The 27,686-nt window shown below is 37.8% G+C and overlaps 1 protein-coding gene across 1 annotated transcript in view; it reads left to right on the top strand.

Annotated features, from left to right (window-relative positions):
- The first annotated feature begins 2,375 nt into the window (after positions 1-2,375).
- TSBP1 (testis expressed basic protein 1) overlaps positions 2,376-27,686 on the top strand; it is a 72,450-nt gene continuing 47,139 nt past the window's right edge. Inside the window, 17 exon segments of the mRNA XM_077159406.1 lie at positions 2,376-2,606; positions 4,848-4,934; positions 5,714-5,746; positions 6,557-6,589; positions 8,008-8,040; positions 8,133-8,162; positions 8,251-8,271; positions 11,393-11,413; positions 11,949-11,969; positions 15,139-15,159; positions 16,138-16,203; positions 21,879-21,917; positions 22,390-22,410; positions 22,681-22,701; positions 23,235-23,255; positions 23,851-23,871; positions 24,488-24,508. Of these exon segments, the coding sequence (XP_077015521.1) occupies positions 2,594-2,606; positions 4,848-4,934; positions 5,714-5,746; positions 6,557-6,589; positions 8,008-8,040; positions 8,133-8,162; positions 8,251-8,271; positions 11,393-11,413; positions 11,949-11,969; positions 15,139-15,159; positions 16,138-16,203; positions 21,879-21,917; positions 22,390-22,410; positions 22,681-22,701; positions 23,235-23,255; positions 23,851-23,871; positions 24,488-24,508 (523 nt within the window). The 5' untranslated portion in view covers positions 2,376-2,593.

Genomic DNA, 27,686 nt, shown 5'->3' with positions numbered 1-27,686 from the left:
CCTCAGAGACTAGAGAAAAACTATTAAACTTCCCCACCTGAGGAATCCCTACATTTGCTAAAGCATTAGAGTCTCCCAATTTAATAAGCTAAGCCTTCGATCTTGAGGTTTGCCCTTATTGCACTGATCTCTGTAATGGCAAAGTTAAGCCTACTTATAACTATGCCTAAGAGTCACCCCCAAACAACCTCTTTTGTTGCTCAGATGTGGCCTCTCTCTCTAAGACAACTTGGGAAATAAACTCACTACCCCCCTCCCTACGTGGGACATGATTCCAAGGGTTGTAAGTCTCCCTGGAACGGTCAGACCTGACCCCCAAGGACGGACCTGGTGCTGACATCGTGGGATTGAGAAGGCCTTCTTGACCAAAAGAGAGAGAAGAAATGGAGCAAAATAACATTTCAGCAGCTAAGAGACTCCAAATAGAGTTGAGAAGTCATTCTGGAAGTAATTCTTTTGCAAGCTGTAGCCAGATATTTCAAACTGCCACAGTATGTCAAGCCCTAACCAACAGTATTCCTGAAAACCCTAGGGAGTGCCCTGAGGTCTATCTAAGACTCTATAAAAGTTTTTCTTAGTAAGGTTATTTTTTCAGAAACTTAAGGCCTCCAGATTGATCTTTTGTGAGATAAGCTCCAAAACCCAGAGGTACCTGTCTCTCCAAGAACATCAACAAGTTTCATTCCTCTACCCCATAAGGTCAGCACCCATTTTCAGCATGAAGAAGTTAAAATGGCCATTACCCAGATATCCCAGAAGATTGAGAAAATGATCAAATGAGAGGGGGAAGGTGTAACTGAGAAATTAGTATTTAACAAATGACTGTAACTACTGACTCATTATATAGATATTTCTTTTTAGGTTCCAGTGTATTAGATTAGTTAGAAGGAAATTTTAAAAATGTAATACAAGAGCCCTGATCTCTGATAATGATTGCACAATGATATAGCAAAAAAAGTCAGCTGCTGTTTCTATGGATCTACTTCTGGATGCTTTGTTCTGTTATCCTGATCTATATATCTACTTTTGACCATCCTACACTGTCTTAGTTAACTTACCTTTATTGTAAGTCTTAAAATTGGGTAGAGTGAAATACTAATGGTCAATAAGGGGGTGGGGGTGGGATAAGTGGCATGGGATGTTTGGGTTTTCTTTTCTCTTCTTTTTCTTCTGGAGTAATGCAAAGTTTCTAAAAATGATCATGGTGATGAATGCACAACTATGTAATGGTACTGTGAACCACTGATGGTATACTTTGGTTGGCTTGTATGCTGTGTGAATATATCTCAATAAAAATTACATTAAAAATACCTTAACCAAAAAAAAAGTTATGCAACCAAATCCTAATAATTCTATTACAGTATGCTATTAGCATAGTCAAAATCATATAACTGATTATCATGATTGTTGGACTTTCAATTGTTCTAATAACTGTAATATAATTTAAGATTGTGGGTCCAAAGATTAGTCTTAGAATTAAAATATAGAATAATTATTGAAATACTAGTAATTTAAATTTATGCATGTAAAAATACTAAATAGCTCTCCCTCCATCCACGTGTGCCATAAAAATAGGCTAAATAAGGATTTTAACCATCAAGATTGCATGGAGGGAAAAAAATAGCTGAGAATTTCCCCAGACCTGATAGGTAGCGCATCCTAAACAGGAGGGCATTATGCTCCTCCAATGGCTGACAACTTAGCCTGGAAAGTAGCACAATGGAGAGTAGGCCCCAAGACTGAAACAAAATGTAGCTCTGTGAGAAGTGTGTGGGCTTTGGTGTCAGAAGCTCCATTTGTTGGTTGGGTAACATCAGATATATCTCTCGACCTTGAAGGATTTTATTGTAAAGGTTGTTGGTGATTAAATGATTTTGTATTTATAAAGCACCTAGTAATGAGTTGTGTTGTTCAAAGACACTTAATAAAGGGGAATTTTATTATTCTTTCTCTTTGTTAACCACAGTGGTTTATGAAATCCCATTGACTAGCTGACTCTTCCTTACACCATGGACTTCTTGATTTCCCCTACTAACTCCCATTGACTTAGCTTCTTCATGTCATCCATCTTTTGTTTTAAGACTCCTCTTTTTAAGATTTGGGGACTTCTCACTTTTAATCATTAAACATTTATTAAATTCCATCATGTAGAAGGTTCAAGAGTTACAAGATGAATAAGACAAAATTTCTGGATTCAACACCACTAAAAATTAGAAATTATTACAGAGCCCGGGTGGTATTGAGTGTCCCTCTATCACGCTAAGTCTAAGGTCCTCAAAAGTGTTGTGAAGCTGCCCAGCCTCTTGGTCCTCCTTTTCTTTTCCTCTTGCCTCTCTGAGGTTCTAATTCTTTGTTACAACACAGATTCTAGAATCTTCATTACACAGGCCCCTCTCCCATAGTCTGCTTAGGTCTAATCAGCTTGAGCCACACAATTCCTCAGCAACTTCTGCACCCTAATCTACAAAGGCTTCCCTCATACCCAAATTCATATAGCCAAGAAACAGTGAGCTTGGGTTGACCATTTTATCTTGATTTCCTCTGAGGAAGATATCCAGATGACACGGAACCCACAGAAGACAATCATTGGAAAATGGTCATCTTGGGTATGAACTTATTTTTTTTCTGAGGCCTCCTTCACCCCCAGGAGTCTTCTGTTCAGTAACTTTAGCATAACTGCTTTACTTACCTTGCCTGCTTTCTTTTCAAATTCAGTCTCTTTTCTTTCACTCTCATTGATTCCTTTTAGAGCCTGGCAAAAACAACCCATAGTCAATACAATTCTCCGGTAAGAGTACTGATTCTTCCTTTGCTTTCTAGTGTTTGAACTAATGGAAGAAAATAATCATCTTCCATGGTGCTGGGGAAATTCTTTAGCCTCTTATCTCCCTTCTGTAGTATTGTTGACTTTATACTCTGACTCAACTGTGGGATAATAGCTCCTCAGATTTTCCTCAAAAATGCAGTGGGTCATCTAGCTGCCTGTTCTAGTTTGCTAGCTGCCGGAATGCAATATACCAAAAACGGAATGGCTTTTAACGAGGGGAATTTAATAAGTTGCAAGTTTACAGTTCTAAGGCCAAGAAAATGTCCCCATTTCAACAAGTCTATAGTAATGTCCAATTAAAGGCATCCAGGGAAAGATACCTTGGTTCAAGAAGGCCGATGAAGTTCAGGGTTTCTCTCTCAAGTGAGATGGCACATGGCAAACAGTCAGGGCTTCTCTCTCAGCTGGAAGGGCACATGGCAAATACGGCATCATCTGCTAGCTTTCTCTACTGGCTTCCTATTTCATGAAGCTCCCCGGGAGGCATCTTCCTTCTTCATCTCCAAAGGTCACTGGCTGGTGGACTCTCTGCTTCGTGGTGCGGCAGCATTCTCTGCCCTCTCTGCCTCTCTTCTTCTCCAAAATATTTCCTCTTTTATAGGACTTCAGAAACTAATCAAGACCCACTCAAATGGGTGGAGACATGTCGTCCCCTAATCCAGTTTAACAACCATTCTTGACTAAATCACATCAACCAGGGAGATGATCCAATCACAGTTTCAAACATACGGTGTTGAATAGAGATTATTCTACCTTATGAAATGGGACATATTAAAACATGGTTTTTCTTAGGGGGCATACTTCCTTTCAAACCAGCACACTGCCCTATGGCCAGAGCATTTCAGATGCCACTCAAAGGGGAGTAGTTGCTAGAGGTTTGATCAAATTAATCCCCTGCTTATCCCTGTCTCCTCTAAAGGTTACTTCACACTTGGTCACAAAATTCTGACACACGTGCTGGATGCCAGTCTTATTTCCTGCACATTTATGAGACATTAGGAGAATATCTCTGAGGGTTGATTTGATGGTAGGAGAATTCCCTCATTTGACTTAACACCTAAAAGACTCAATACGCATTGTCTAATCTGCCCCAACTGGAAGGTGTATTATTGAGATGGAATCACCTACTGCCATTTTTGCAATAGCCTTAATTCTGATATAAGTGGTTTCCTTAGCTCTTCAGAGTTCAATGTTCTTCAACATTTTTTTTGCTGCCATGGGCAGATTTTATACGTTATAGCTCAATTCTTCATGATCATGGGTAAGTTAAGATTATCTCTCCTGCAATGCAGAAACACACACAGGTCAGGCAGCCCCTGCTTGCTTTCTCTTGTTAACCACAGTAACAGACCTCACAAGTAGCCATCTTATCAGGAGGAGCTTGATGGATGATGTCTGGAAGGTTTTACCCAGGGACAATAAGTTTTTGTCCTTTGCTATGTCTTTCATTAAAATGACCACTTTAGGTAAAGAGCCTCCAAAGCTTTTGATCACTCACTCGACAAAATTTTTAAGCGTGCCTACCCACATGTGTGTATTTATAATTTTCATGAATATACCACTGTTCTAATATGTATGTTTGAAAACAGAAAACTAGAAATTTGTAAAGGATGAGACTAAAAATACATAGAAACAGAAGTTTTAATTTTTTCTCACACCACAGTGGATTGCTTGGCAAAGTATTTCCTCCTTCTAACTATCTCTTGCCTGAGGAGTAAAGAGTTCAGTTGAGGAAAAAATCTGACAAATTGTCTACTCTAAAACAAGGATACACAGCATCTCAGTTTCTTAGTATCTGACCAAAAGGACCAATATAAGGGCTAAGAAAGATATAAGAGAAGGGACATGGGGGCAGTATGATGAGGAATAAAGGAAGAAAGCTGTTCAGGTGGTGTAAAGGGAAAGAATTTATAAAACAAAAACAAAGGTCTATCTGATGGAGAGTGAAAGGAGACCAGAAATTGTCTCTGATAATGACCTTGTCTAAATAAGCAGGCCTACAGATGAGTTTTTGTTTCAGAAATAAGTTTGGCTGTCATCCTGGCTCTACTGGGACTTGCCATCCTGGCTATTTTGCTAGCGAGATGGTCACGACGCAAGCAAAATGGTGAGTAACGATGAGTCAAAATGGAATCTGAGGATACTTACAGAGGGAGGGATGTCATGATTCAGTCTGAGTTTCTCTCCATATGAGATAGCTAGAGACTTTGCTCAGTATTCTCATTTTGTCAAAAGTCTCATTTCAATGCATGAGTCAAAGAGCTTCTCATATATTAGTGATTCCCCTGCACTTTTAAACTCCTAAAGCTTACATACCAATAATGTCAACCAAAATAAAATATATGAGTTAAGTTTAATAACAACAATAAGAGTACTTCAAGGGAGAATTATCTGAGTTCCTAGGGAAATTATCTTAGTAAAAAAAAGGGGGGGGGGGAGGAAGAAGACACTATGCTATTAGACACAAAAAATAGCTTTATATGGAAAGAATATTAGTGCCTTAATATGGGCACTAACAAAGTAGTACTTGTCAATGAAAGAGATGGGGCTCATAAAAGCAATGACCAATTTCTATGCCATAAGTTTCCTCTTTCAAGGATTTTTCTCAGCATTGCACTCGCTCCTTTCCAGTCAGCTGCATCATCTCATATTTCTCATCCCCAATACTTGTGAGTCCCAGAGAATAGTACTGTAAAAGAATAGATAGGACTGGGATGGATGAAGGTGCTATAAAGAGGTGGGAGACAGTAATTTATTATATCAGGAGGGAAGCAAAGAAGTACCTTAGGAGTAAAGAAGCACAGTTTAGAATAAGAAGACTTGGGAGGAGGGAAAACACCTCTCACAAGCAGCTAATAGGATTATTTTCACTCAATTCTTCCACAGAAATTAACATCTCAAGATACAGTTCAGAACAAAGTAAGTACTTATACTCGTGAGAAAAAGAAAGATGGTAATCGTGCATGCAATTTCCAAGGTAGGGCCAACTCTGCCTTGTTCATCATTGTATTTCCAAAACTTTGTGTAGTATTCCATTGTGCAAATTGAACTTCTGAGTTACTTAGGAACAACCCGTCAGACATTGCTGAGCAGGATTAAGTGCCAAACTGGAGTTGGGTAGAATGAATTTATTAGTAGTAGGTGGACCTGTCTGGTTGTGAGGCTCCCTTCAGTTGCCTTCTGTGGCCCAAGAACAGAGACCAAAAAAATAGTCTAGGGATACAGCAGAAGGCCCAGCAGAGAGTCTAAGTCTGGTAGTGAAGAGAGCCTTACTAATGAGGCTAGGAAAGAGTCCAGGCTAGATACCAGAGTCTACGATAGCCAGAAATTATGAGCTTAGGAGAACATCAAGTTCAAGTTCCGAAGAGATAAAATAGGTTTTCCATGGCAAGGTCTAAAGAGATGCCAGGTTGCTTAGAAAGATATTCTAGGATGGTAAAGAGAGAAAACAGGAGCTAGATGATGGAGTACCTAAAAGGAACAATACCTTTGAGTCCCCTTCTTACCTCTTAGCCTGGCTTCTATTCTGAAACTAGTGACCGGCATGTTCATTTATCATCATCTTCTCCTGCTATTCATGCACAGTTCCTAGTTCCTACAAAGTAAATTAATTCACTTCATTATTCACCATTGCGAATCCCTGTTGGCATTCACTCTCAGAGTCCTAAATGAAGTGCCACTAATATTCAAGAAACAAAATCATGGAGCTCTCTCTCCTCTTTTTTCCAGGTGCTGGTCTTTTGGATCACGAGGATTTTAGAGGTAAACAGACTGGGAACTACTAGAGAATGAAAGAAGGAATGTGATCTTTAAGGAACAAAATGCACTCATCTTCCGTTGAATGTGATTTGTTAGGGCAGCACTCTTTCGCTGTCATAATTTCCACTGCCTAGCAATCTCTCTATGTATATCTGTATATATGTAAAAGAATTTTTCCTCAGAAAAGGCAATTATATGTCCTTTCTAAGACCATTAAAAGAACTCACTTCCAGCTCCTGCTTCCTTTGAGATCCTGGAAAAGTTAAGGAACCTCTCAAACAATTTCCTGGATGTGTAAAATGGGGATAAAATACATAATTCACAGACTGCTATGAAGATTAAATGGGATAACATATGTAATAAGGCATTTTGCAAACTGTAAAATACAATATAAGTGACCACAACTTATATTATTATCAGCATTTTAGAAAATGAACTTAGTGCTCAAAAAGTAATAGATTTATCGAAATTCGTGTAGATAGTTGAAGGAGTTGGATATCGAACTTTGGTTTTCCGACTTATATTTTTACACTATACACTTGGTTGAAGACAAAAAAAATATGGGAGATGGGCTCATACCGAATTTTAGTTGATTATTATTGACCATTAATTGATTATTAATAGAATGAAACCCTGTACCCCAAATCAGGACATGTGGTCTGACATGGATGAGCATAGGAATAATGATAAAGCTTATTTGAAATAAAACTCTTCAAGAAATCTGGCAGTTATAAGGAGACACTGTACTGGTACTGTACTGTTTTGCAGATTCATGACACATAAACAATATATTTTGATATACTATAATTATCCTTAACCCCTACACTCCACCTCTCACTGTTCTCTCAGCATACACTCACTGTCTGTGTCTGTGCCATTTGTTCCCTCTTTGACTGGTCCTATCTCCAGAATTCATCAAGAGCCTGTGCTATTGCCTCTCATTCCTGCTAGAAGCCACTAAAATTGTCCAGAAAGTTATGAGGCTGTGGATATGAAAACTCTCTCTCTCTCTCTCTCTCTCTCTCTCTCTCTCTCTCTCTCTCTCTCTTTCTCTCTCTCTCTCTCACACACACACACACACATACTACAAGCATATAGATTCATATCCTCAAGAGTTGAGGAAAGAAAAGAAGAGATTTGGTCACTCTGCTTGCTGTCCGTGCCTCTTCCCCCTGACACTTGGACCCTTGGTCCACTCCTCACCTCTTAATTCTATGATTCATCTGACACAGCCAACCAGAATGAGAAGCCAAGGGGCATGGCACCCCCTTCGTCCCTCTTTCTTTTCTGAAATGGAAACCAAAGCAAATGGAAGCATCAAAGAATGCAACAAAAGCTCTTAGTAACTGAGGTTAGGCTGATATTGAAACTTACCTCTTATTAGTTGTTGGCAAACTTCAATTGTTTTTTTTCTTTCCCAGAAAGTTCCTCTCGAAAATCTAAAAGAGGAAGAGGTAAACAGATTTTCATCTAACAAAAAAAAAAAAAATGTATGCATAAGATGCCATAAACGTAGAATCTCATTATGTTATCATCTTTTCTTTAGGATTTCGACGTCCATATTCAGCAGAAAGTGGTAAATAAATTAGATATTTGTTAGGAAATTAAAACAAAAATCTGTTTGTCAGGAATTAAGAATATTATATTTTTTCTTCATCTTCTAGATGCTTCATATGATGATCAAGGTAAGTTTATTTAGTAATTATGGTAAAATTAAAGGAAAATCAGTGTTTCTCTTTGCCATAACGCAAGGAACTGTAAAACCCAACAAGGCAGAGACAAGAAATCAAAGTAGTTTATAGAAGATCCTGAGAAACGTTCTTAAATATTCACCTTTGCACTGTCAGGTGCCTCCTTCTCACTGTTCTCCAATCCCTCTCTATCCACCATCTCATCAGTTAAGAGCATTCATCTGAGTACTCAAGGGAAATACAACATCTCACACCTGAGAAACTACTACTCCGTTAGTTTCAGCTAACTACTTGTGTGCTTTGCTTCATACAAATGTTAAACGGAGAAATATATCTCTGAAAATTCATTCCGTTAGGGTATGGCCTGTAGAATGAAAGGCCAAGGTCACCCAAAACTGCTGCTACTGTCTATTACTATTATTAAACTGAACTCCTCAATAACAGCTAGTTATGGTACTGTTAGAACACCACATTTAACCAGCGCAAGAAGCTGCCTTAATGTGAAGAATTTAAGGGTACACAGACTGATAGACTAAATTAAACTCTACACAATAGGAAACGAGGATTAATATGCACTCAGTACCAGCTAAGTGCTAAGCTAAATTTATTATCCTGCAAACAGCCCTTTGTTTACAACAGTCACACAAAAATAAATCGCCCCCATATCAGCCCCTGGCTGACCAAGCCTCCAGGCTGCTTTGGCATGAATTAGAGCAAGTCGTCCTTCCTCCTGACGGGTGCAACCCCACACCAGAGAAAGTGTTAGGGACTTCAGTCCCCAGTCACCTTTGTTCATTGAGTAAACCATTCTCACCACTATGCCCGACCAGTCCCACAGGTACGTGAGAGACGACTCACTCGGAACATGTCCAAAAGCCAAGTCCCAGTCCCTCCTGCACACAGACGCTGGCACTTGCATTTGCCCAGTCAATTGCTCAGGCTATAGAACTCTGAATCATGTTCAACTCCCTTCTGTTACGCTCTTCATCCAAACCCTATCACTGATATTTTCAAATTATATTCCAACTCAAACCCCTTGTCACCACCCTCTCTGTGACAGTCAGCCCCAAGCACCGTCTCTGGCCTGACCTACTGCAGCAGCCTCCTAACCGCTCTCCTTGCTTCTCCTCTTGCCCCTGTCTACTCTCCTCACCACAGGCAGGTTGCTCCTTAATAATCAGTTCTCAGATAAATCAGTTAATTTACGACACATTTTTATCCCTGATCTAGAGAAGAGAAATCTATGCTGAATAATGTCAGTGACTTGCCCAAGCCAGGCTTGCCAGAGGCTCAATCTGGATATGAATTTAGAATTGTCTGACTCCAGATTTCATGGTGTTAGTTTATTCTTAGACAATTTAGTAATATCATAATTATTAATTTCCTAGCTGTAGATCTTTAGTGTACAATCTGCAATCCTAGCTTCTTTCTGTTCTGTTTCCCGTAATTCTTGGGGGAAACTGAATCCGTAAATACTTTATTGTTGTGTGAATAACCAGTAATTTAAAATTTGTAAAGCCAAATCATCCCTATAAATCTCAATCATTTTAAATTTCTAAGTTCCCAAGCTCTACTGGTATTTCCTTCCATCCCTCCTGGACAAAGAAATATAAATTTTCTGGCCAGCTTGACATTACAGAGATCTTTGGACAGAACAATATTAGGTGAAGTTGTTTTGTTAGTTTAGAGTCATGAAGTTTATGTACTTAAAGATTAATTTAAATATATCACATATGTTAAAGTTGCCATGGTAATTAATTCAAAAATTGAATTTACTGAGTTTATTTTTAATACTACAAATTTTAGGCAATAATACAGCACATGAAGGTGTTCACCCATATCTTAATATTTTCCATTTTTAAAACTCCCAAAGAATTGTGAGAAACCAGTAATATTAGTGTAAAACAGAGAGATTTTATGTATTTTGGGTTTAATTCCCATCATGGTGACAGCCAAGTATGGAAAGTACTTGTTTTCAGAAAAGGAGGTGAGGGGACAAAATACACATCGCCTTTATATTTCTGGGTAGATCTTAACTATTTATATGTTTGTAAAATATCAAATGATATTGCCGTGCAACATAATTTAGGTCAACTAAGTATGTCAGTATTGCTACTTAGTTTTATACGTTCATGAAAATATAATGATACCATGACTTGTTTTTTTGTGTAATTTCCTTTATCATCTCCATATCTTTTAGAAAGTCGGTTTCCATGACATCACAAAGAAACAAATTTCAGGGCATAGGATACATATCTAATCACTATACACTTATGCATAGTTATACATTATAATTTGCCGTATCTTCATTGAACTTGAAATCTCAATCAGCTGAGTAAATATGTTATCATTCCCTCTCCTTATTTTACAACATATTCTTCTGTTTCAATGTTTCCATACATAGGTTATTTATTCGCACTATACATGCATTCCCTTAGTTAACCTATGCCTCCTTTTACATGTCATATAACTCATAAATTATGCCCTGAAGAGATTTTTGCCTCCAGTTTCTCACACGTTTGGATAGTTAAAGGTGTTGATCACTGTGCCAGTTTGAAACTATTATGTACCCAAGAAAAGCAATGATCTTTTCCCTACACCAGTCCTGTGGAGGCAGACCTGTTGTTCAGGGTGGGACCTTTTGATTAGGTGGTTTCCATGGAGATGCATCTCCACCCATTCAAGGTGAGTCTTAATCCCTTAATTGGAGTCCTTTAATAAAGAACCATGTTGGCAAACCTCAGCACCAGCACAGAGGTATTTGGAGATGCAAAACAAAAACATCCCCAGGAAGCTGTTTAAAATTAAAAGTCAATGGGCCAGCAGATAGCAGCCATGTGCCTTCCCAACTGACAGAGGTGTTCCAAATGCCACTGGCCTTTTTTAAGTCAAGTTATCTTTCCTGGATACTTCAGTTTGGACATTTTCATGACATTCAGACTGTAAACTTGTAACTCAACAAATCCTCTTTATAAAAGCAACCCATTTCTGTATATCGCATTCTGACAGCATTAGCAAACTAAAACATTTACAACCAGGAAACTCTAATAATAGTGAAACCACAGAAGTAGAAAAGCCAAACTGATTTTTCTTTGTTTGATTTGTGTGTTTTTAGAGGAATCCAGAGGAGGTTACAGTAAGTATTCTCTTGCTTTTCAACAAGAACTTTCCATTAGAAACATTTCCCTAGATTGTAAATGCTTTGAAGAAAGAGAGATCCTATTACTTCATATGAAGATTAAATAACAGATAAGGTCTCCCGGTGCTGGTTTATAACAGTCTGTTGGCAACAAACAAGGTTCCAAACTAAGATGGAGGAAAGGAAAAGATTGAGGAAAGTTTTAGTGAATCAGAAGGTAAGTTATAGTGACAGAAGTAGAGCAGGAAGAAGAGAAAAAAAGAGAGAAGGGTGGGATGGATGAGGGCAGGGAAAAGTGGATGCCACGAAGTTCTATAGGAATAACATCTGTCTACTGAAAGATTTCAACCCTTTATAGAGATTGAAAGGAAAAGGCATAGCTTGTGGGAATGTCCTCCAGTCTCTACAGTCTGGTCATCAGGCCTCCCTGGACCTGAGCTCCTGAGACGGGATCACAATGATTGGTGCTGATATCCAAAGCTTAGGGCTCCACAGTCTGATAATTCACCTCGTGTTTGTCTTTGTGTTTTAGCTCCATCAGTCAACTCCCTAGGTAAGTCCTTCGTAGTTGTCTTTCAAATCTGTTATCATCCGGTTTGCAATCCCTATCATTTCTAAATTTATTTTTCTTTCTTTCAAAGTAGTTTTAAAAGTAAAGAACAAAAAATAATCAACACTTGACAACTGGTAATTCTTTGCCATATTTGTAGAATTACAGAAAGTGCTAAAACCTTGTTTGTCCCCATCCCTAGACCCAATTCACTTTCCTCTTCCCAAAGACATAAATTGATTATGAATCTTTAGGCTATTTTTACATATTATTCTAATCTTCATATTGCTGAACAATGCATAGATTTGGGGTGGGGGGAGAGAGGTGTGTGGTCTGGGAATCAAACCCAGGTCTCCCACTGGAAAGGCAAGCATTCCAACCAAAACACCCTGCTTTGGTTTATATGTTGTTTTTTTAATTCCTAAAATGCCTCATTCTGAAGATATCATCACAACTTGCTTCCCCCCCAAACATCATAATTTTGAGATACATAGAAATCAGGTCATTCTTTTTACATGCTTAATATTATACCAACTTATAAATATACAGTATTTCTATTATTTCCCCTACTGATGTACTCTCAATGTTTCCAATTCCTGATTTCACAAATAATTCAGCAAAGAATGTCCTTAAGTAAATGGAAAACAATTTCTCCAGTATGCATACCCTGAAGTGAAAGCAATGAATCACCTTGTATATGAACACATGAGCAATTTATGCACATTTCCAGTTTATTGACTATTGCTTATTTGTGCTTTATAGTAGATTTTTATCTGGGTATCAGAAAAAGGTTATCCTTTACTTTCTTTTAATAAAGATTTTCTTTCCATACATAGGACTGTAATCGAAATGGAATTATTGTTTTGTTTTATTTTGTTTGTAAAATGTATAAAGTAGGGATCTAATTTTCTTCTTGTATGGAAAACCATTTTTTCCACTTGGATTTCTTGACTGGTGAATTCTTTACTGATTTTTAATGCCATCTTCATCTTAAATGCTTGATTTTTCCCAAGGTTTTTCTCTTCCATTCCAGTGATCTTTTCTCTTTCACCGAACCAACACTAATTGCTTCTATTATTAAAGCTTTATAACATTATCAGGAAGGACACATTCTCTATCCTTGTTCTTTTTTTTTAAAGAAATGCTCTGGCTATTCTTGGACCTTTACTCTTACAGTAGAATTTTAGAATTAATTCTTCAAGTTTCATAAAAACCTCATTAGAATTTCACTGGCTTTTCATTGAGTTTGTAGATCGATTTACAAAATCTAGTTTTCCTATGCCTTATGTCTTCAAATTTTCTTAAATGCCTTTCAATCATGTTCAATAATTTTCTCCATAGAAGTCTTGCATATTTCTTGTTAGATTAATTCCTATGCACGTATTTCTCTTTGTTCCTGTTGTGCATGGTATCTTTTTTTTCTATTAGTTTTGATGAATGTTTATTGCTGGAAAGAAGTTGTATGCTGTATTTTGAGAGTTGATTTTGTATCTAGACACCTTGTTGAGCTCTTAGAAGTTGTAATAATTTATAGATTTTCTTGGATTCTAATGTGGAAACCTCTCAAAATCTGACCATTTTTCATGTTTTTTTCCAACTCTTAAAACTTTTTATTTCTTTCTTTTCCATTGCGATTTTTAAATGAGAAAATTTGTAGGGTTACAGATAATTCATCCATAAAATACAGAGTTCCCACTATTTTTATCACCTTACTATTAACACCTTACCTTAGTGTGGAGCATCTGTTGCAAGTGATGAAAGAACATTTCTATAATTGTACTCTTAACTATATATTTTTTATTATTTATTGTTCTGCCCAAAATATCCAGCTTGTTGTCAATATCAGCAATAATTGCAGGCATCCTTTCCGGTGCCTGGCTATTCTTGTACCAGAAATGTCTCTGGCTTCTCTGTCAATGGTGATACTTGCTTCCATTACTCAGTTCCCATTTGGGGTAGCAAAATTCCTTTTTATTTCTGGTTTGCTAACAAAAATCTTCAGAATGAGCATTGAATGAATTTTAATAAATGCATTCTCTGTATTTATTGGCATAAATTAATTTTGTGATTTTAAAAATGATTTACTCTACAGATATATCCTATTTCCATTCTTTGGAAATTCTTATCCTATTATCATGCTTATCCTTTCATTCTTATCTTATTATCACTGGCTTTGCCTTCTTTCTTTGATCATTCATAACAGAATTATTATTATTCATTAATCTATTAAAGATTCAACTTTGGTTTTGTGACTCTCTACTTGTTCTTTGTTTCCTATTTCACTTTATTTTTTTTCTTTTTCTAGCCCACTAAATTTTAATTTTAATTTTCAGAATTTCTTATTTTCTAATATAAGTATTTAAAACTATAAAGTTCCACCTAAGTGCTCCTGAAACTCCATCTCACAGTTTGTATTTATAGTGTTTTCCTTGACCTTCAGTTTAAATATTTTGTAATTTCCATGGTGACTTTAAGGTTATGGTTGCCTCTTGATATATGATTCTTGGAGACTTCTTTTTCTAGTTTTCAAGCTCATCTCCACATTTTTAAACTTTCAAAAACAATTATATCCAATTTAAAGTGACCAGGGGAGAAGGAGGAGTACCTGAGTCTGCATAGTCCATCTTGGTAGCAAGTCCCTTTCCCCACCTCGACTCTTCACCTAAGAGTGGGTACTTCCTAGTTTTGCTCTCGTTATTCCCTATTGAAGCAGCTATGTAGTATTACTCTGGTGTAGGAAACTCTTTCAAAGAAAAAAATCAGAGAGAGAGGATGAGAAGGAAGAGGAAAGGAGACAGAGAAGGAAACAAGGGCCGCAGAATTAAAAAAGGAAGAAAGAAATGGAGCCAGAAAAGTGCCTCTGGACTCGGAAATTAGTGGTCTCCAAAAAAGACCTTTATTCTCTACTAAAAGAAATCAAAAGACAGGTTGCATAGATCTTGTAAGCCACAAGAGGAAATATACAAATGTCAGAAATGTATTACCGAATAGCAATTCATAAACGGATATCCACCTGCCTGCCACATTGCATTGCAGCTGCTAATAAAAGACTGGCTGCAACCCAGGATCCCTTTGCTGTCCCCCTTCCCACAATCTCTTCCAATAGAGTGTTTATGGATTTGAAGCTCTCCTTGGGAAATATAGATCTTATTTTTATTTTGTTTTGTTTTAGCACTGTCTCGATCAAGTATTGGTAAGTTCCTTTTCTTTTCTTCAATCTGTTGACATTTGTCCTATTTAACCCAGAGGACATTTTCCTAAACTGCCCAGACTTCTTCCATCGAGGCAGAAGTGTATGGTTTAGCTTTCTTTGATTTCTTTGTTCCACCTTACCCAGAAAACTCACTAACTAGCCAAAAGTACAGAAAGCAAATGAAATTTTCCAGTGGCTTGTTATAATGGCATAACAGCAAGAAATAGACTCGGTTTTCCAAAGGAAGATTAGGAGAAAAAGAGAGTGAATAAGGAAGAGACCAAGGAGTAGATAAGAAAGTGAGACAAGAATGGAGATGATACAGAATGAGAGACAAATGTAACACCTGTCTCCTAAGAATAACAAAGCCATGAAACAACATGCCTTTTCTAGAGGTGTCACCAAGTCTGGCTGGCAGAATGGGAGAGATGCCTGGTCCCCTGACTCACAGAGAGACAGCTGGATCTCGGGGTTCGGTGCTCCCAGAGGCTGCTTGTTCTAATACACCCCTGGGGTGGGGGGTGGGGGGAAAGAAATGTGTATTTTTGAGGAAAACAACCTCATGAACTTTTTTGTTTGTGTCTATTTTTAGAACAGAAAGGTAAATTCCTTTTCTATTCCTAATTCCAATTTTTTTCGTATGTCACAGAGCTAAGGAACACTCCCTAACTCTGCTGAGTCTCTTGTCCCTGGGCTTCCCTTCCTTCCCCATCTTTAAGCATTTAATCTAAAATTGATGAGAACTTTGGAAAATGAAAAGCCCACCAATTAACACAAGAATAAAGAGAAAATTAAAATAGTTTTAGCTAAAGCAGCTTCAGCAATATATAAATATATATATATGCATATCTTTTAAAACTAACTTTGGAATAGGATGGAAGAGAAAAGAGGAGTTTGAATAGGGTGGTGAATGAGATTTGGGAATATGTGGGAAAGTTGTAACTAAAGAAACTCATGTTTATTGCACCATTTTTACAGGTATTACAGATGAGAAAACAGAATTTCACGAAAATGACTTGCTGAAGGGCATATATATAGCACAAGGTAAAACTGAAGTTCTAAACTCCAATCTTTTGATTCTAAGTCCTGCGCTTTTTCCACAACCCTGAGCATATCATTAAATGTATTTAATTTCCAATTCAAAATATTTTTTAAGTAAGAGGTCTGTTTCAAGAAAATTAGGAAATTGTGAATATATGTGTAATAACCTCAATTTTTAAAATATAGTTTGAAAATCTTACAATGTGAATCCATCTAAATTTTGGGATTATTTTGCCAGTCCAATACTGTGCCATAACTCCATCCATATAAAAGCTGTGTTATAATATACATGATTCTTAAAGGGTATCCTTGAAAAATGATCAGGCTCAATATTTTATTATATTTTCCCAATCCAAACAGATTTTATTTAGTTTTTGCTCTGTTTTCATCTAGTTAAGCCCTGGGAAGAAGATTTTACTTCAAAAAAAAAAAGAAAAATACCTCCAAGTTAAAATGTGCTAGATAATAAATTCAGATCTTCTAGTTTTCCTGCAAACTTTCTAGGGATCCATATGGGGTAGGATTGACATGGAAATCCTCCAAAAAGGAAATAGCTCAATGGGCCACAACTGCTATGGCCAAGAGAGCATGACTGTTTTATCTGGAAACTAGTGTAATTCCCCATTTAAACTCTATGAACTTAATGCCACTGAATTGTACACTTCAAAATGATTAAAAGGGTCAATTTTATGTTATGTATATTTTACCACCATAAAATATTAAAATAGACTAAAAAGTTTGAAAGATAGTCAACATAACAAGAAGCACAGGGAAAGTTTTTATGGCATAGGGTACTGGACCTCTTCAGAGGGTTTGCTGCAATAAGAGCAGAGAAGTAGGGAAGTATCTAGAGAGGATATAAGATCAAAAAAGGATTTTTAAAATGGATGTTATTCAGGCACATTTGGTATTAATGGTTGCAATCCAAGAGAGAGGAGAAACTCCCCACCAACAGAGAAAAGAATAATCCAGAGCCTTAGATGAGGGCAGGGACATTGCTTACTGAAATGAGAGGAAAGGAACATTTGGGGGCAGGAGACATGGTAATATGAGGAGGTTTTGCATCTACTTTCTCAATGAGCATGAGTCAAGGTTATCAACAGAAAGTGTGCTGGGGATGGGATATTGAAAATTTGAGAAAAGAAAAAGTGGGAAAGTCATCTCAGAGGGTATAGAAAAGTGAATTCACTACAAGAATGTGAAAGATTTCCTGGCAGTGGTGGGTACCCACTGAATTTATCTCTAAGGCCATATTTGAGTTCAACCAAGGTTGGAGTTTGACCAAGAGAGAGACTCATAGGAGGTATGTATGCAGTTTTGCCAGGGAACAAAAGGCAAAGGAAGAAAAAGCCAAAGGAGATGAAGGCATTAGGCTTTAGCAGGGAAATTGTTATGATGTGGATAAGCAGATAAGGAGGGAAATGAGAACATGGGAAGGAGTGATTAGAAAGTTTTAATGGTAGATTAATGGATCAGTCATTCTTATGATGTTGGTAGAGAGCTGGGGATGGGGAAGAGGGTCACTAGAGGAAATGAACAGTAAAACTAGAAGGCATGGTCAGAGAGTAGAATTCCTAAAATGGAAATGATGCTGTTATTAGATATGACAAGATCCCAGGAATATCCAAAGGTGTGAATGACAGTATTGGGTCAGAGGAACAATTGGATGAAGCTGAGGAGGCCAAAAAACAGAGAGGCCAAGGTATTGGATGCATCACATTTATGGATATAGAAGCCTCTCACACTGATGACAGACGTGGTGGAAGAGAAGACAGTGATCCAAGAGCTAAAGGATGAGAAGGAATAATCAGGATTATTGGTATATAATCGTAGTAAGGACATGTTTGGGAAGGGGTGTACAGAGTAAAGTCTCATTTGCTTCAGAGACACGTAGGGGGTTTGCCATTTTGCCAGAGATAGAGAGGCAAAGGAGACAAAGACATCACATAAAGGGTAAAAGTATTTCTATAGCAGGAAAACTTGTTTGGAAACAGCATTGGGGACCAAGGATAACATTTAACTAAATCTAGGCCCTGTGCTACGTGGGATAGTGGAGGAAAAATAGTCGTTGCTAAGAGGGCTGCAAGAGACAGTGTTCTTAAAACAAGTATTGTTAAGGCAAGATGGTGAAGAGAACTTTTGGAAAAGTTAAGGCTATAGAGACAGAGGACTTCTTAACTTACTCTGTTTCCTACCACGTCAGGGTGACAGGGCTTAAAGTTCATGACTATTTCCCATTATCAGCCATCTTACTGATGACATGCCCATCATTATCCCTCCCCCCCTCCTTGATTTAAAGTATTTCCTCCATCACATTTGTGATCTGATCCCCTCCTGCCTCCTTTCGTCAGCAGTCATATAGCTAGCTTTTCTCTCCTGCATCTTTAAAATTTCTCCTTATATTGCTTCCTTTTCCTTAAGAATTCCTTCTCCTATAGAACAGGTTTGACTTTCTTCTATCTCAAACAGATCCTTCCTTGGCCCTGTGTCCCTCTCACACTTATCCCACCCCCAAAGCAGGAAATTAGGGTGTTCACTGGGCTGTGGGCTTGTGAAAAACTTATTCCTCACCCCTATTATCCAAAATATATGCTTTCTTCTTGAATTGAAAGTACTTTAATAAAACCCACTAAAAACCATTTTTTAAATAATTTTGCTTGTTACCTAAAGTATTTTAACTATAGAGAGGCAGTTACATGTGCAGGCTTGGGAATGAGGCTGTGTCTGAAATTGCATCTCAGCTCTCTACTTACCAACTGTTTGAACTTAGGCAAGTTTTTAATCTTTCACAAGTTTTTAAATCAACTCTATAACTAATCTCCAAAAATAATGAAAAGTAATCAAATAGATGGAGGAAGAGAGAAGTGAGACAAGCCAGAGAAAATGAACAAAGAAGGGAGGAAAATTGGGGTGCCCAAGTTTAAATCAGTCTCTTGGAACTGATATTAATTGATTGTCAAAGCAAAACAAATTTTCTAGGTGAAGACAAAATTGAGAGAGGGATAAGGAACAGAAAAGTGAGGAAAATAGGGGGAAATGGCATGTCAAATTTCAAAAGCAAATAATCCTGGTTAGATCATTTTGTTTTTCTGAACTGTGTATGTGCTTGCAGTAAAAATTTTCACATTGAATTTTATGTTTTATGGTGTACAATATGATACTATTTCCTATTAGTAAAATTGTCTCTCATCTAAAAGTGAAATAAAATATCCATTTCAAGATTTTCCATAAGAAATACCACAACTCCCAGGTGCTTCTCAATCTGAACAATTTTCTGAACTTTTAAATAAATGTGATCCAACCCCATTGCTATGCTTAAAACAACGAGAAGAAAGGGACTCACTTGGCCTGTCCCAACCCAGACCCCTGTCCAAATGATGCTGTCTTACAATCTCACAGTGCCCTGCTGAAGTTTGTGGGGTGCTCGTTTAGATGCTTTCTATTTCAAAGCAGAGGTTCCAAACCCACCAGCCCTGCAGATGAGTTTTGTTTGCCCAGCACAGCATTAATTCAGTTTTCATTTGAATGCTTCTACATGGGACATGCAGTTCTCAGATATCCAATAACCTACTACATTATAACTGGCAGATTCACATATTCGTGAGAACTGCTGCACCCCTGAAGGTGACTGCATTTGTGACTCCTGCAAAGATACCAGATTTTTTGGTCCAATATGGAAAATTTGGTGCTCTCTAAGAGAACTAATTCTGATTTTCTCGTTAGGAAGACTATCCATAGAACTGTGCCCTTGATGCAAGAACACACAATCCTTGGTCTTTTGCCAGGATGCCCAAGTCTTATAATTATTATTATTTTTTTAAATCTGCTTCTCAACTCTGAAAGTCAACATGTCCTGTTTATTGTCTTCAGCTGGGCAAGGCCACAAAACTCTCGGCTTAAAAATTTCCTTTCTCCCCATTCATTATTCTGTATTACTTTAGGTCAGGAATGGAAAATATATGACATGCATTCCTTCTGCTCAAGTTCTTGCCTGTAGCAGACACAGGCAAGAAAAAGTGTAGCACTTTTTCTTTCTAAGGCCAGATGCAACCCAGAATTCTTCTTACCTGCAAGCAGTGGCTACTAGTTGATCAAAATTAGTGTATAAATTCAAATTTATTTGTCATCCCTACTATAGGTTTATATTCTTAAATCTTAAAAATCTTAAGTAAATAGGATTTGTCCTTTTAAAATCATCTTTATTTGGTGGTAGGAGTGTGGGAGTATGTTACTGCACTTTCTTAAGAAGCTGACTGTTCAGTGCTTAATCACTTGAGGTTATAAAGCAATGAACAGTGAAGTTAATACCTCAAACTAATATCCCTTCTCAAGTGCTGGGATAGGTTTTATTATTTCTGTGAAAAGCTATCGTCTCCCTGCCCCCAAACAACCAAAAACAGAGTCATAAATATACAAGCAAAGAAATCTTTATTCAACTATGTAAAAGAAAGGCAAGCAAAATGTTCAACTCATGAAAAGTTTCCCAACTAAATAAATTTTTTTTAATTATGCTCCAGTCATGAAAAAAACAAACTTCCGCAAAGAAGAAAAATGAATACAGAAGGAAAAAATGAGTTAGACAAGTAGAAGAGGAAAGACATGGGGAGGAAAGAAAAGGAGAAGGAGAATTTCAGTGAAAATTCTTAAAAGAGGAAAATGAGAGGCCAAATAAATTCTAAAAAGTCCAAGTCATAATTTCACATATAGCAAACCTTGGAAATCCCATGGGAAAATTAATTCATTTCATAAACCAGTTTGTTTCAGTAAAGAACCTTCTGGCATCTTAAAACAAGATTGGTAACTTCTCAAGGCAGAAACCACAGTTGCAGCCTACTGAAGCCCTAACTGGACCTTCCCAGGGCATAACTAAAGTATAAGCAGACTCAAAAAGACAGTTGTTTTTTTTTGTTTGTTTGTTTGTTTTTTCACATGGGCAGGCACTGGGAATCGAACCCGGGTCCTCGGGCATGGCAGGGAAGCATTCTTACCTGCTAAGCCACTGTGGCCTGCCCGACAGTTGTTTTTTAAAGTGAAAAATCTCACAGATTGACAAGCCAAAATACACAATGAAATGATCGTTATAATGCTGTATCATTACATTCAAAACTTTTTAAATGACATTAGGGAATAAGAGGAAAAGGTAGAGAAGGAAGGAGAAAAGGTAAATAAAGCAGAATATCTTAAATGTAGCGAAGACTCATTACTTTGCAGAATAGATTCATTCCTTTGTAGTCACTAAACATTTCTCTCCATAACATTTCAAAAAGTATTTTCATCTTTCCCATCCATTATTAAGCCTGATTTTCCCTGCAGCCCTGCTATGAGAGAGAAGAAACAATATCTTTTTTTTTTTTGGCATGGGCAGGCACTGGGAATCGAACCTGGGTCTCCAGTATGGCAGGCAAGAATTCTGCCTGCTGAGCCACCAATGCACTGCCCTACAATATCCATTTTTAAAGATGAGAAAACTAGTGCTCAAAATGAAAATTAATTTTAAAAATTGAATTTGCAATTTAAAAATTAAAATTATTATTCATAGAGCTAGACGATAGCAAAGCTGGAACTCAGAGTTTTAACCTCAAAACTATTATACTGGTACCTGGGAAAGAGGGAATAGGATCTATGCCCTCTGATAGTCTAAATGTAAGTGCAATTATATTTGTTGATTTTCATTATAGGTGAACCAAAATGTTCAAAAGCAGCTTCAGAACCTTTATGTAAGTTTTCCCTGTTTCTCAACTCAGTTTTTTTTTTATGATCTCCTAGAAAGTGCCAACTGTTAAGAGGAGAGGGGGTGGAGAAGCAGGAGGCAAAAAAGATGGAGAAGAGAAGAAAGACTCTATTTTGCTGTTTCCTTTTTTCTTTATCAAATGTCAGGAAATTAAGGCTGTACACAGGAACCCCCTAAGTAACTGATGATTTTTTTCATTTAGCACAATGGAAACTCTGCTAATAAAGAATCAATAAAAACAGAAGGTGAAATAAAAATTCTAGAGTTGGGTGAAATTGTTTAACTTTTAGAAGGACTGACATCATGCAGATAATGAAATTTGAGAACAAGAAAAATAAGGGAAAAGGGGGAAGATACAGCCTTAACTTCCTGCCACCTTCCATGTAACTCTATAATGTAGTAAATGCTTAATCTGAAATTGCCTAAAATGATCAGACTTGTATGTGTTTGTATTTTAGCTGGCACTGCAGGAGCGATCAGTAAGTTTTTTTTCTGTGCTTTAATTCTCAAATGCTTTACATTTTTCCAATCCTGACAGCTGCATCCCTGCAGCTTCAGCTGCCAAACACCAGCAGTAGCTGGGGTCACCCAAGCTGGGACCAGAAATATTAATCTAACTTGAAGTGACAAATTTACTCCTGTTGTCTATATTTCTGAGGTGTTCCCAGAAAGAATTTATATGCAAAATGTATTTTCCTATGCCAAAGTACAATTCTCACTTGTTCTGTTTTGTTTTTCCTATATTTTAGCTGGAGCTATCGGACCCATAAGTGAGTTCCTTTTCTATTTCCTAATTCTGACACTTTTTGGCCTTCTGCAGGGTTCAGGGTTGGGGGCACTCAAGTCACACTGGCTGTTACATTGTTACACTGGCTGTTACATTGTTACATTGTTGCACCAGCAGCTTTCTGACTCACGCTTCTCAATTGCATTAAAATCTCCTGGCACCTCCTCCTCCCCAAGACATCAGACAAAATATCCTAAATTGTGATTGAACTGAAGACAAGAGAAAGAATAATAATTCATATTTAAGATAGTGACAAGTAAAAAGAAAAAAAAATTCCAAATGATGATTAAAATAATTGAAACAACTATTCAGATTCATTCTAAACTGCGGGAAGACCTATGAACAAAACAGGAGAAGGCAAAAGAATAAGCCTGTTAATGCTGAAATATCTGCCAACCTGCAGTAGTTGTTCGCCCTCTGGTTGAGTATCTTTATGAGTTTTTCAGAAAGAATAACAGTGACATGCGAATTCTGTTAATATAAACCACACTGATTTGTCTCCTTTTTATATTTCAGTGCAGTTCTCAGCCCCTATTCGTAAGTATCAAGTTTGTGTCTCCACTCTAGTTCCTTTGAGTCCTCACTTACAAGGTCTTGGGGCCTTCTCTGCTCTGTTCTCTGGTGTTTCTTAACACCATGTTTCTCAACTCCCTAGAATTCCCATTATCCAGTTTCCAAAGAGTCCTGAAGTGGGGAGCCTGCAACCCCACAGGCTAACATAAGGAAACAGAAAGCAAAAGAAAAATGTCCTTGTAGTAGCAACCAAAATTAATTACCTGTCAGCAAGGGAGGGTAAACTTTTCAAACCTAATTTTCCTAAAAGAATAAGAAAAGAAGAGTAAGGGGACAAATAAAGGCTTTACCAATTAATATGGAGTAAATCTTTCATGATCCTTCAAAGGTTCTCAACCATCACTGAAATCAAGGGAAACTTCCCTTCCCGTAAGTCTCCTAGATTGCAAAACAGGGAGGCTGCCACAGGCTTGTCACACAAGCTACCCGTGATTTTCCCAGGGTTTCCATTTATAGCACTCACTCCCTCTAGAATGCGTACTGGGGTGAGTGTAAGGGAATAGCGTGTTCTCTTCACAGTGGTGAAGCATACTGAGATATCTTAATCTCTCTTTTTCAGCTGGAGCTACGGGACCTATCAGTAAGTTTCCTGCAGTGTCTTAGGGACCTTTCCCTGGTTCCCAAATTGAGATTTTAGGCGTTTGTGGTCCACATCTTTTTGGTCTCTTGGTTTTCTTCTACCTAGCATTTCAGTAGGTCATCAAATCACTCAGTGTTTATCTTAAATGAGAAATATATAGCACAGGGGAGCATATAGAACTCTGGCCAGAAAATGTACATTCTGGTAATAAACACAAATCAAAAATGGAGAACAGACCCTTGAAGGAGGTTTCCAGTAGCTTCTCACACCAAGGATCTTTCCAAATAGAGTGAGATGAGGAAAGTGAAATTATGAGGGAAAGGAAGAAAGTAAAGTTTTAATGGAGACTTTTTCCCATCCTCTTCAAGGGAAGAAATGGAGTAAAAGGGTGATCTACTTAGCACCTTTAGTACTTATGCTCTCAGCAAAGCCATGGGATGGGGAGGTCCATACATGGACCAGCTGGTTGTGGACTCCTGGCAAGAAGTCAACAGCATCCCTAGCCAACTGCAGCTGACCCCCAAGTTTAGTGGCACACATTCTTCCTAGGGCCTGAGCCTGAAAGCATCTACTGATTTCTTTTCTTTCTTTTTCTTTTTTTTTTTTTTTTTTGTAGGACTCTCTCAAAAAACCATTGGTAAGTCACCTAAATCTTAACTATAATGCCTTTTGCCCATTATGATGCTTAGAACATCAACCTATTTTTGTTTCAATGATTCCTGCCCACAGACTCAAAGATCAAGTGCTTCCGCTACCTTTTTATCCCACCCAGAGTTCCTATAGGTTCAATTCGCCCAGGTTCTGCAACAAAAAGATATTAATTATGAAGCTGAAATGCAAAGTGAAAGAATATCCCTCCTAGGGATAGTCCTTTCTGAGCTGTTTTCTCTCTAAGCTATGAAATCTAGCTGTTTAGATCCAGTATGTAATAAAGATTTAGAACACAGCACCTAAACTTCTGGTTTTCTGTGCAAGTAATTTCTTCATTATTAGGATATGGTCACTTTGTGAAATAACACACATTTAAGTTTATCATTTCAAGTTGCTCTGAAAAGTTCCCTCCTCCAAGATAGGTTCATTCTATTTTCATCAACTTCTAACAACTTTCCCCATTTGATTTTCGAATAGTAGTGTTCATAATTAAACACCTATAACTGAGAACTGCCTGTCTACAAAAAGTTACAGCTCATGTGCTAGATTATAGCATTCATAACAAAATGGAATACTTTTAAAATTTTAAATTATAGAACTAAAGAAATGTGATTTGAGAGGTCTCCTATATTCATCTGAGAGAATGAGTGAATCTGTGGACTGAGAAATAACAAACTGAGCTGCAAGGCAAGCCACACTTAGAAGTGCAATGGAGACAGCACAGGTTCAGGCAGTAACCCAAATTGTGTTCAACCTTGGTGCTTCCAGACAAGGCTTTTTTAAAAAAAAAAAATTACTTAAGTTGTTTGTGATTGATGGTTATTTGGGGTGCTCCAAATGTCTCCTTCAGTTTAGATAGTTTACTGATTCTTTACCTTGTGGTGTGTTTATGGTGTCCAGCTCTCCTTACCGTTTTGAGGAACATTGCTGCTTGAAGCTTTGCATATTTTGTGATATCTGGCTGAGATTTGCATAAAAATAACCCCCTAAATGTCCTCTGAGCTCCATTTTAAATCTCTTAGCCCTAGTGACTCTTGTTTCTTTTCTCAATTCTACACTGTACCTAGACATATTCTCTGAGTGATTACTATTCTGTCTTATAGTTTTTCTAACACTCGTGTGCATTATTTTTTGGGTCTGTACAACATCGCAAGAGAGATGGGTAAGGCAGGTATTATACTTATTTTTAGAGATGAGGAAACTATGACTTGGGAGTTCTTTCTCAAAACAATAAAATGGGGGGGGGCATTAAGAATAAGATAGGTCTGTAGTTTTTCTAACTCCTAGTTGAGTTCTCTCCTCTACCATTTTTGGATGCTATAATGAGTTATTTAGCAATGAATAAAATTAACATCTGAAGTTGGAATTCATAGGCCTACAGGGAGAGGAAGTGAGAAAAAGAGGGTAGGAAAATAGGTGGCAACACAAAGATTCAAAAAACAGAGAATGGGGGAAAAAATTAAAAGAACAAAAGTATGAAGAAAGGAGGAAGGAGAAATATGAAGTGAATTAAGAGGAAAAAAGAAGAAATGAACAAGCTGAGAAAGGGAAGGAAAGGAAGGGGACAAGAAATTACAAATTAATAGCAGGAAAATGGGAAGAAAAGGTAGAAAAAATGAAAGTGAACATCTATCCAAGGATTTAATGGCCTGTTCAAAAAGGCAGGTTTCCTAGGAAGTCCTGCTTCAGATCACATACACCTTGTCCTAGATGCAGTCAAAGCAAATAATAAACTACATTGCAAAGTACCCAAATTTCTAGCTTGGCTACAGCTCATAGCCCAGGACTTCTGGATCTGGCCAACTCTCTCTCTCTCTCTCTCTCTCTCTCTCTCTCTCTCTCTATATATATATATATATATATATATATATATATATATATTTTTTTTTTTTTTTTTTTCACATGAGCAGGCACCAGGAAACAAACCTGGGTCACTGGCATGGCAGGCGAGAACTCTGCCACTGAGCCACCGTGGCCCGCCCCCTTCTAGTATTTTTTATACAGAAAAAAAAATTCAGACTTCAAGGTTTGGGGCTTATAGATCAGAACTGGGACACTTCCCATCACTAGTGCCATGAAATGAAAGGCTGTGGGGAAGAAAGGCATTGTGATGCCCCCAGGAAGGAAGAAGGAAGGGGAATCATTTTGGCTTCAACTAACCAGGAAGCCTCACAAGAGTCTCCCCAGGCCTCACCTGGCATCAGTCTACTCAGAAGGGATTAAGGCAGGAAGCGCAGCTTGCAGCAGCCCAGCACCAGGCAGCCCTCTTCTGTGGCCATAGCCCTTGCAGAGGTCACTGCAGATAGCCACACAGCCACACTGAAGTAACCTCTTTGGCCTCCCATCAGCAGAGTGTAGGAGCTGCCCTGGCTTAGAAGCCCCGCTTGTCCTTCTGGAGCCAAAATCCCCTGTAAGAACTCCATACACATAGTCTATAGGAGTTCCATAGAGAGCATGCCTAGACACTTGGGTCCCTGCATTTAGGGAAGCACAAAGCTGTTAGGGCTTCCCAGCATGTTAGTTCTCCCAATTCAGGTGCAGTTTACTCACCCAGGATCATTCTTACGTAAGGTATGTTACCAAGTGACAGTTGCTCTAGCCTCCCTCAGTGCACGTCACCAGGGCCTCAGAGCTGGGAAATCCACGGAATGTCCAATTCTCATTAAAAATGGAAAGTTTTGCTGACCCTTTGCCCACAGCGCGAAAGCCACTGTCAAAGAAGCAGTCATCATTCTGTCATCCCCTAGAAGCTGGAAGGTTATTGAGAAGCTGAAACCGGATAGCACCTCCTACCCAAATATTAGCCTATCCCTGAAACATACTAGTCTAAAATACTAAAATAAAGATTTTAGCACAGGGGCCTGAGAAACCATTATCTTCTATTGTTACCATCAGGGAAAAAAAAAAGTACGCAGTTTATCTTTTCTCCCATGTCTGAGGTTGACAGGAATCCTAGAGAAATTCTAACCTCAAGCTAAAATATTGCTGTAAATGATATTCATTTTGCTCTGTAGTTAACATAGTCGGATGCATTCTCCTTAGTAATCTCATTACTGATATCCTTCTTCCTTCCCTGCACTGCATCCATTCTCCTCCTTAGAATAAAATTAGTGGAAAAAAAAGATATTCTTCATAGCCCATGACAAACTCTGGAATCTGTCCTG

Source organism: Tamandua tetradactyla, chromosome 5 (assembly GCF_023851605.1).
Source record: "Tamandua tetradactyla isolate mTamTet1 chromosome 5, mTamTet1.pri, whole genome shotgun sequence".
NCBI lineage: Eukaryota > Metazoa > Chordata > Mammalia > Pilosa > Myrmecophagidae > Tamandua > Tamandua tetradactyla.
Note: the sequence above shows the minus strand (reverse complement) of the source record. Positions and strands in the feature narration are given on the sequence as shown.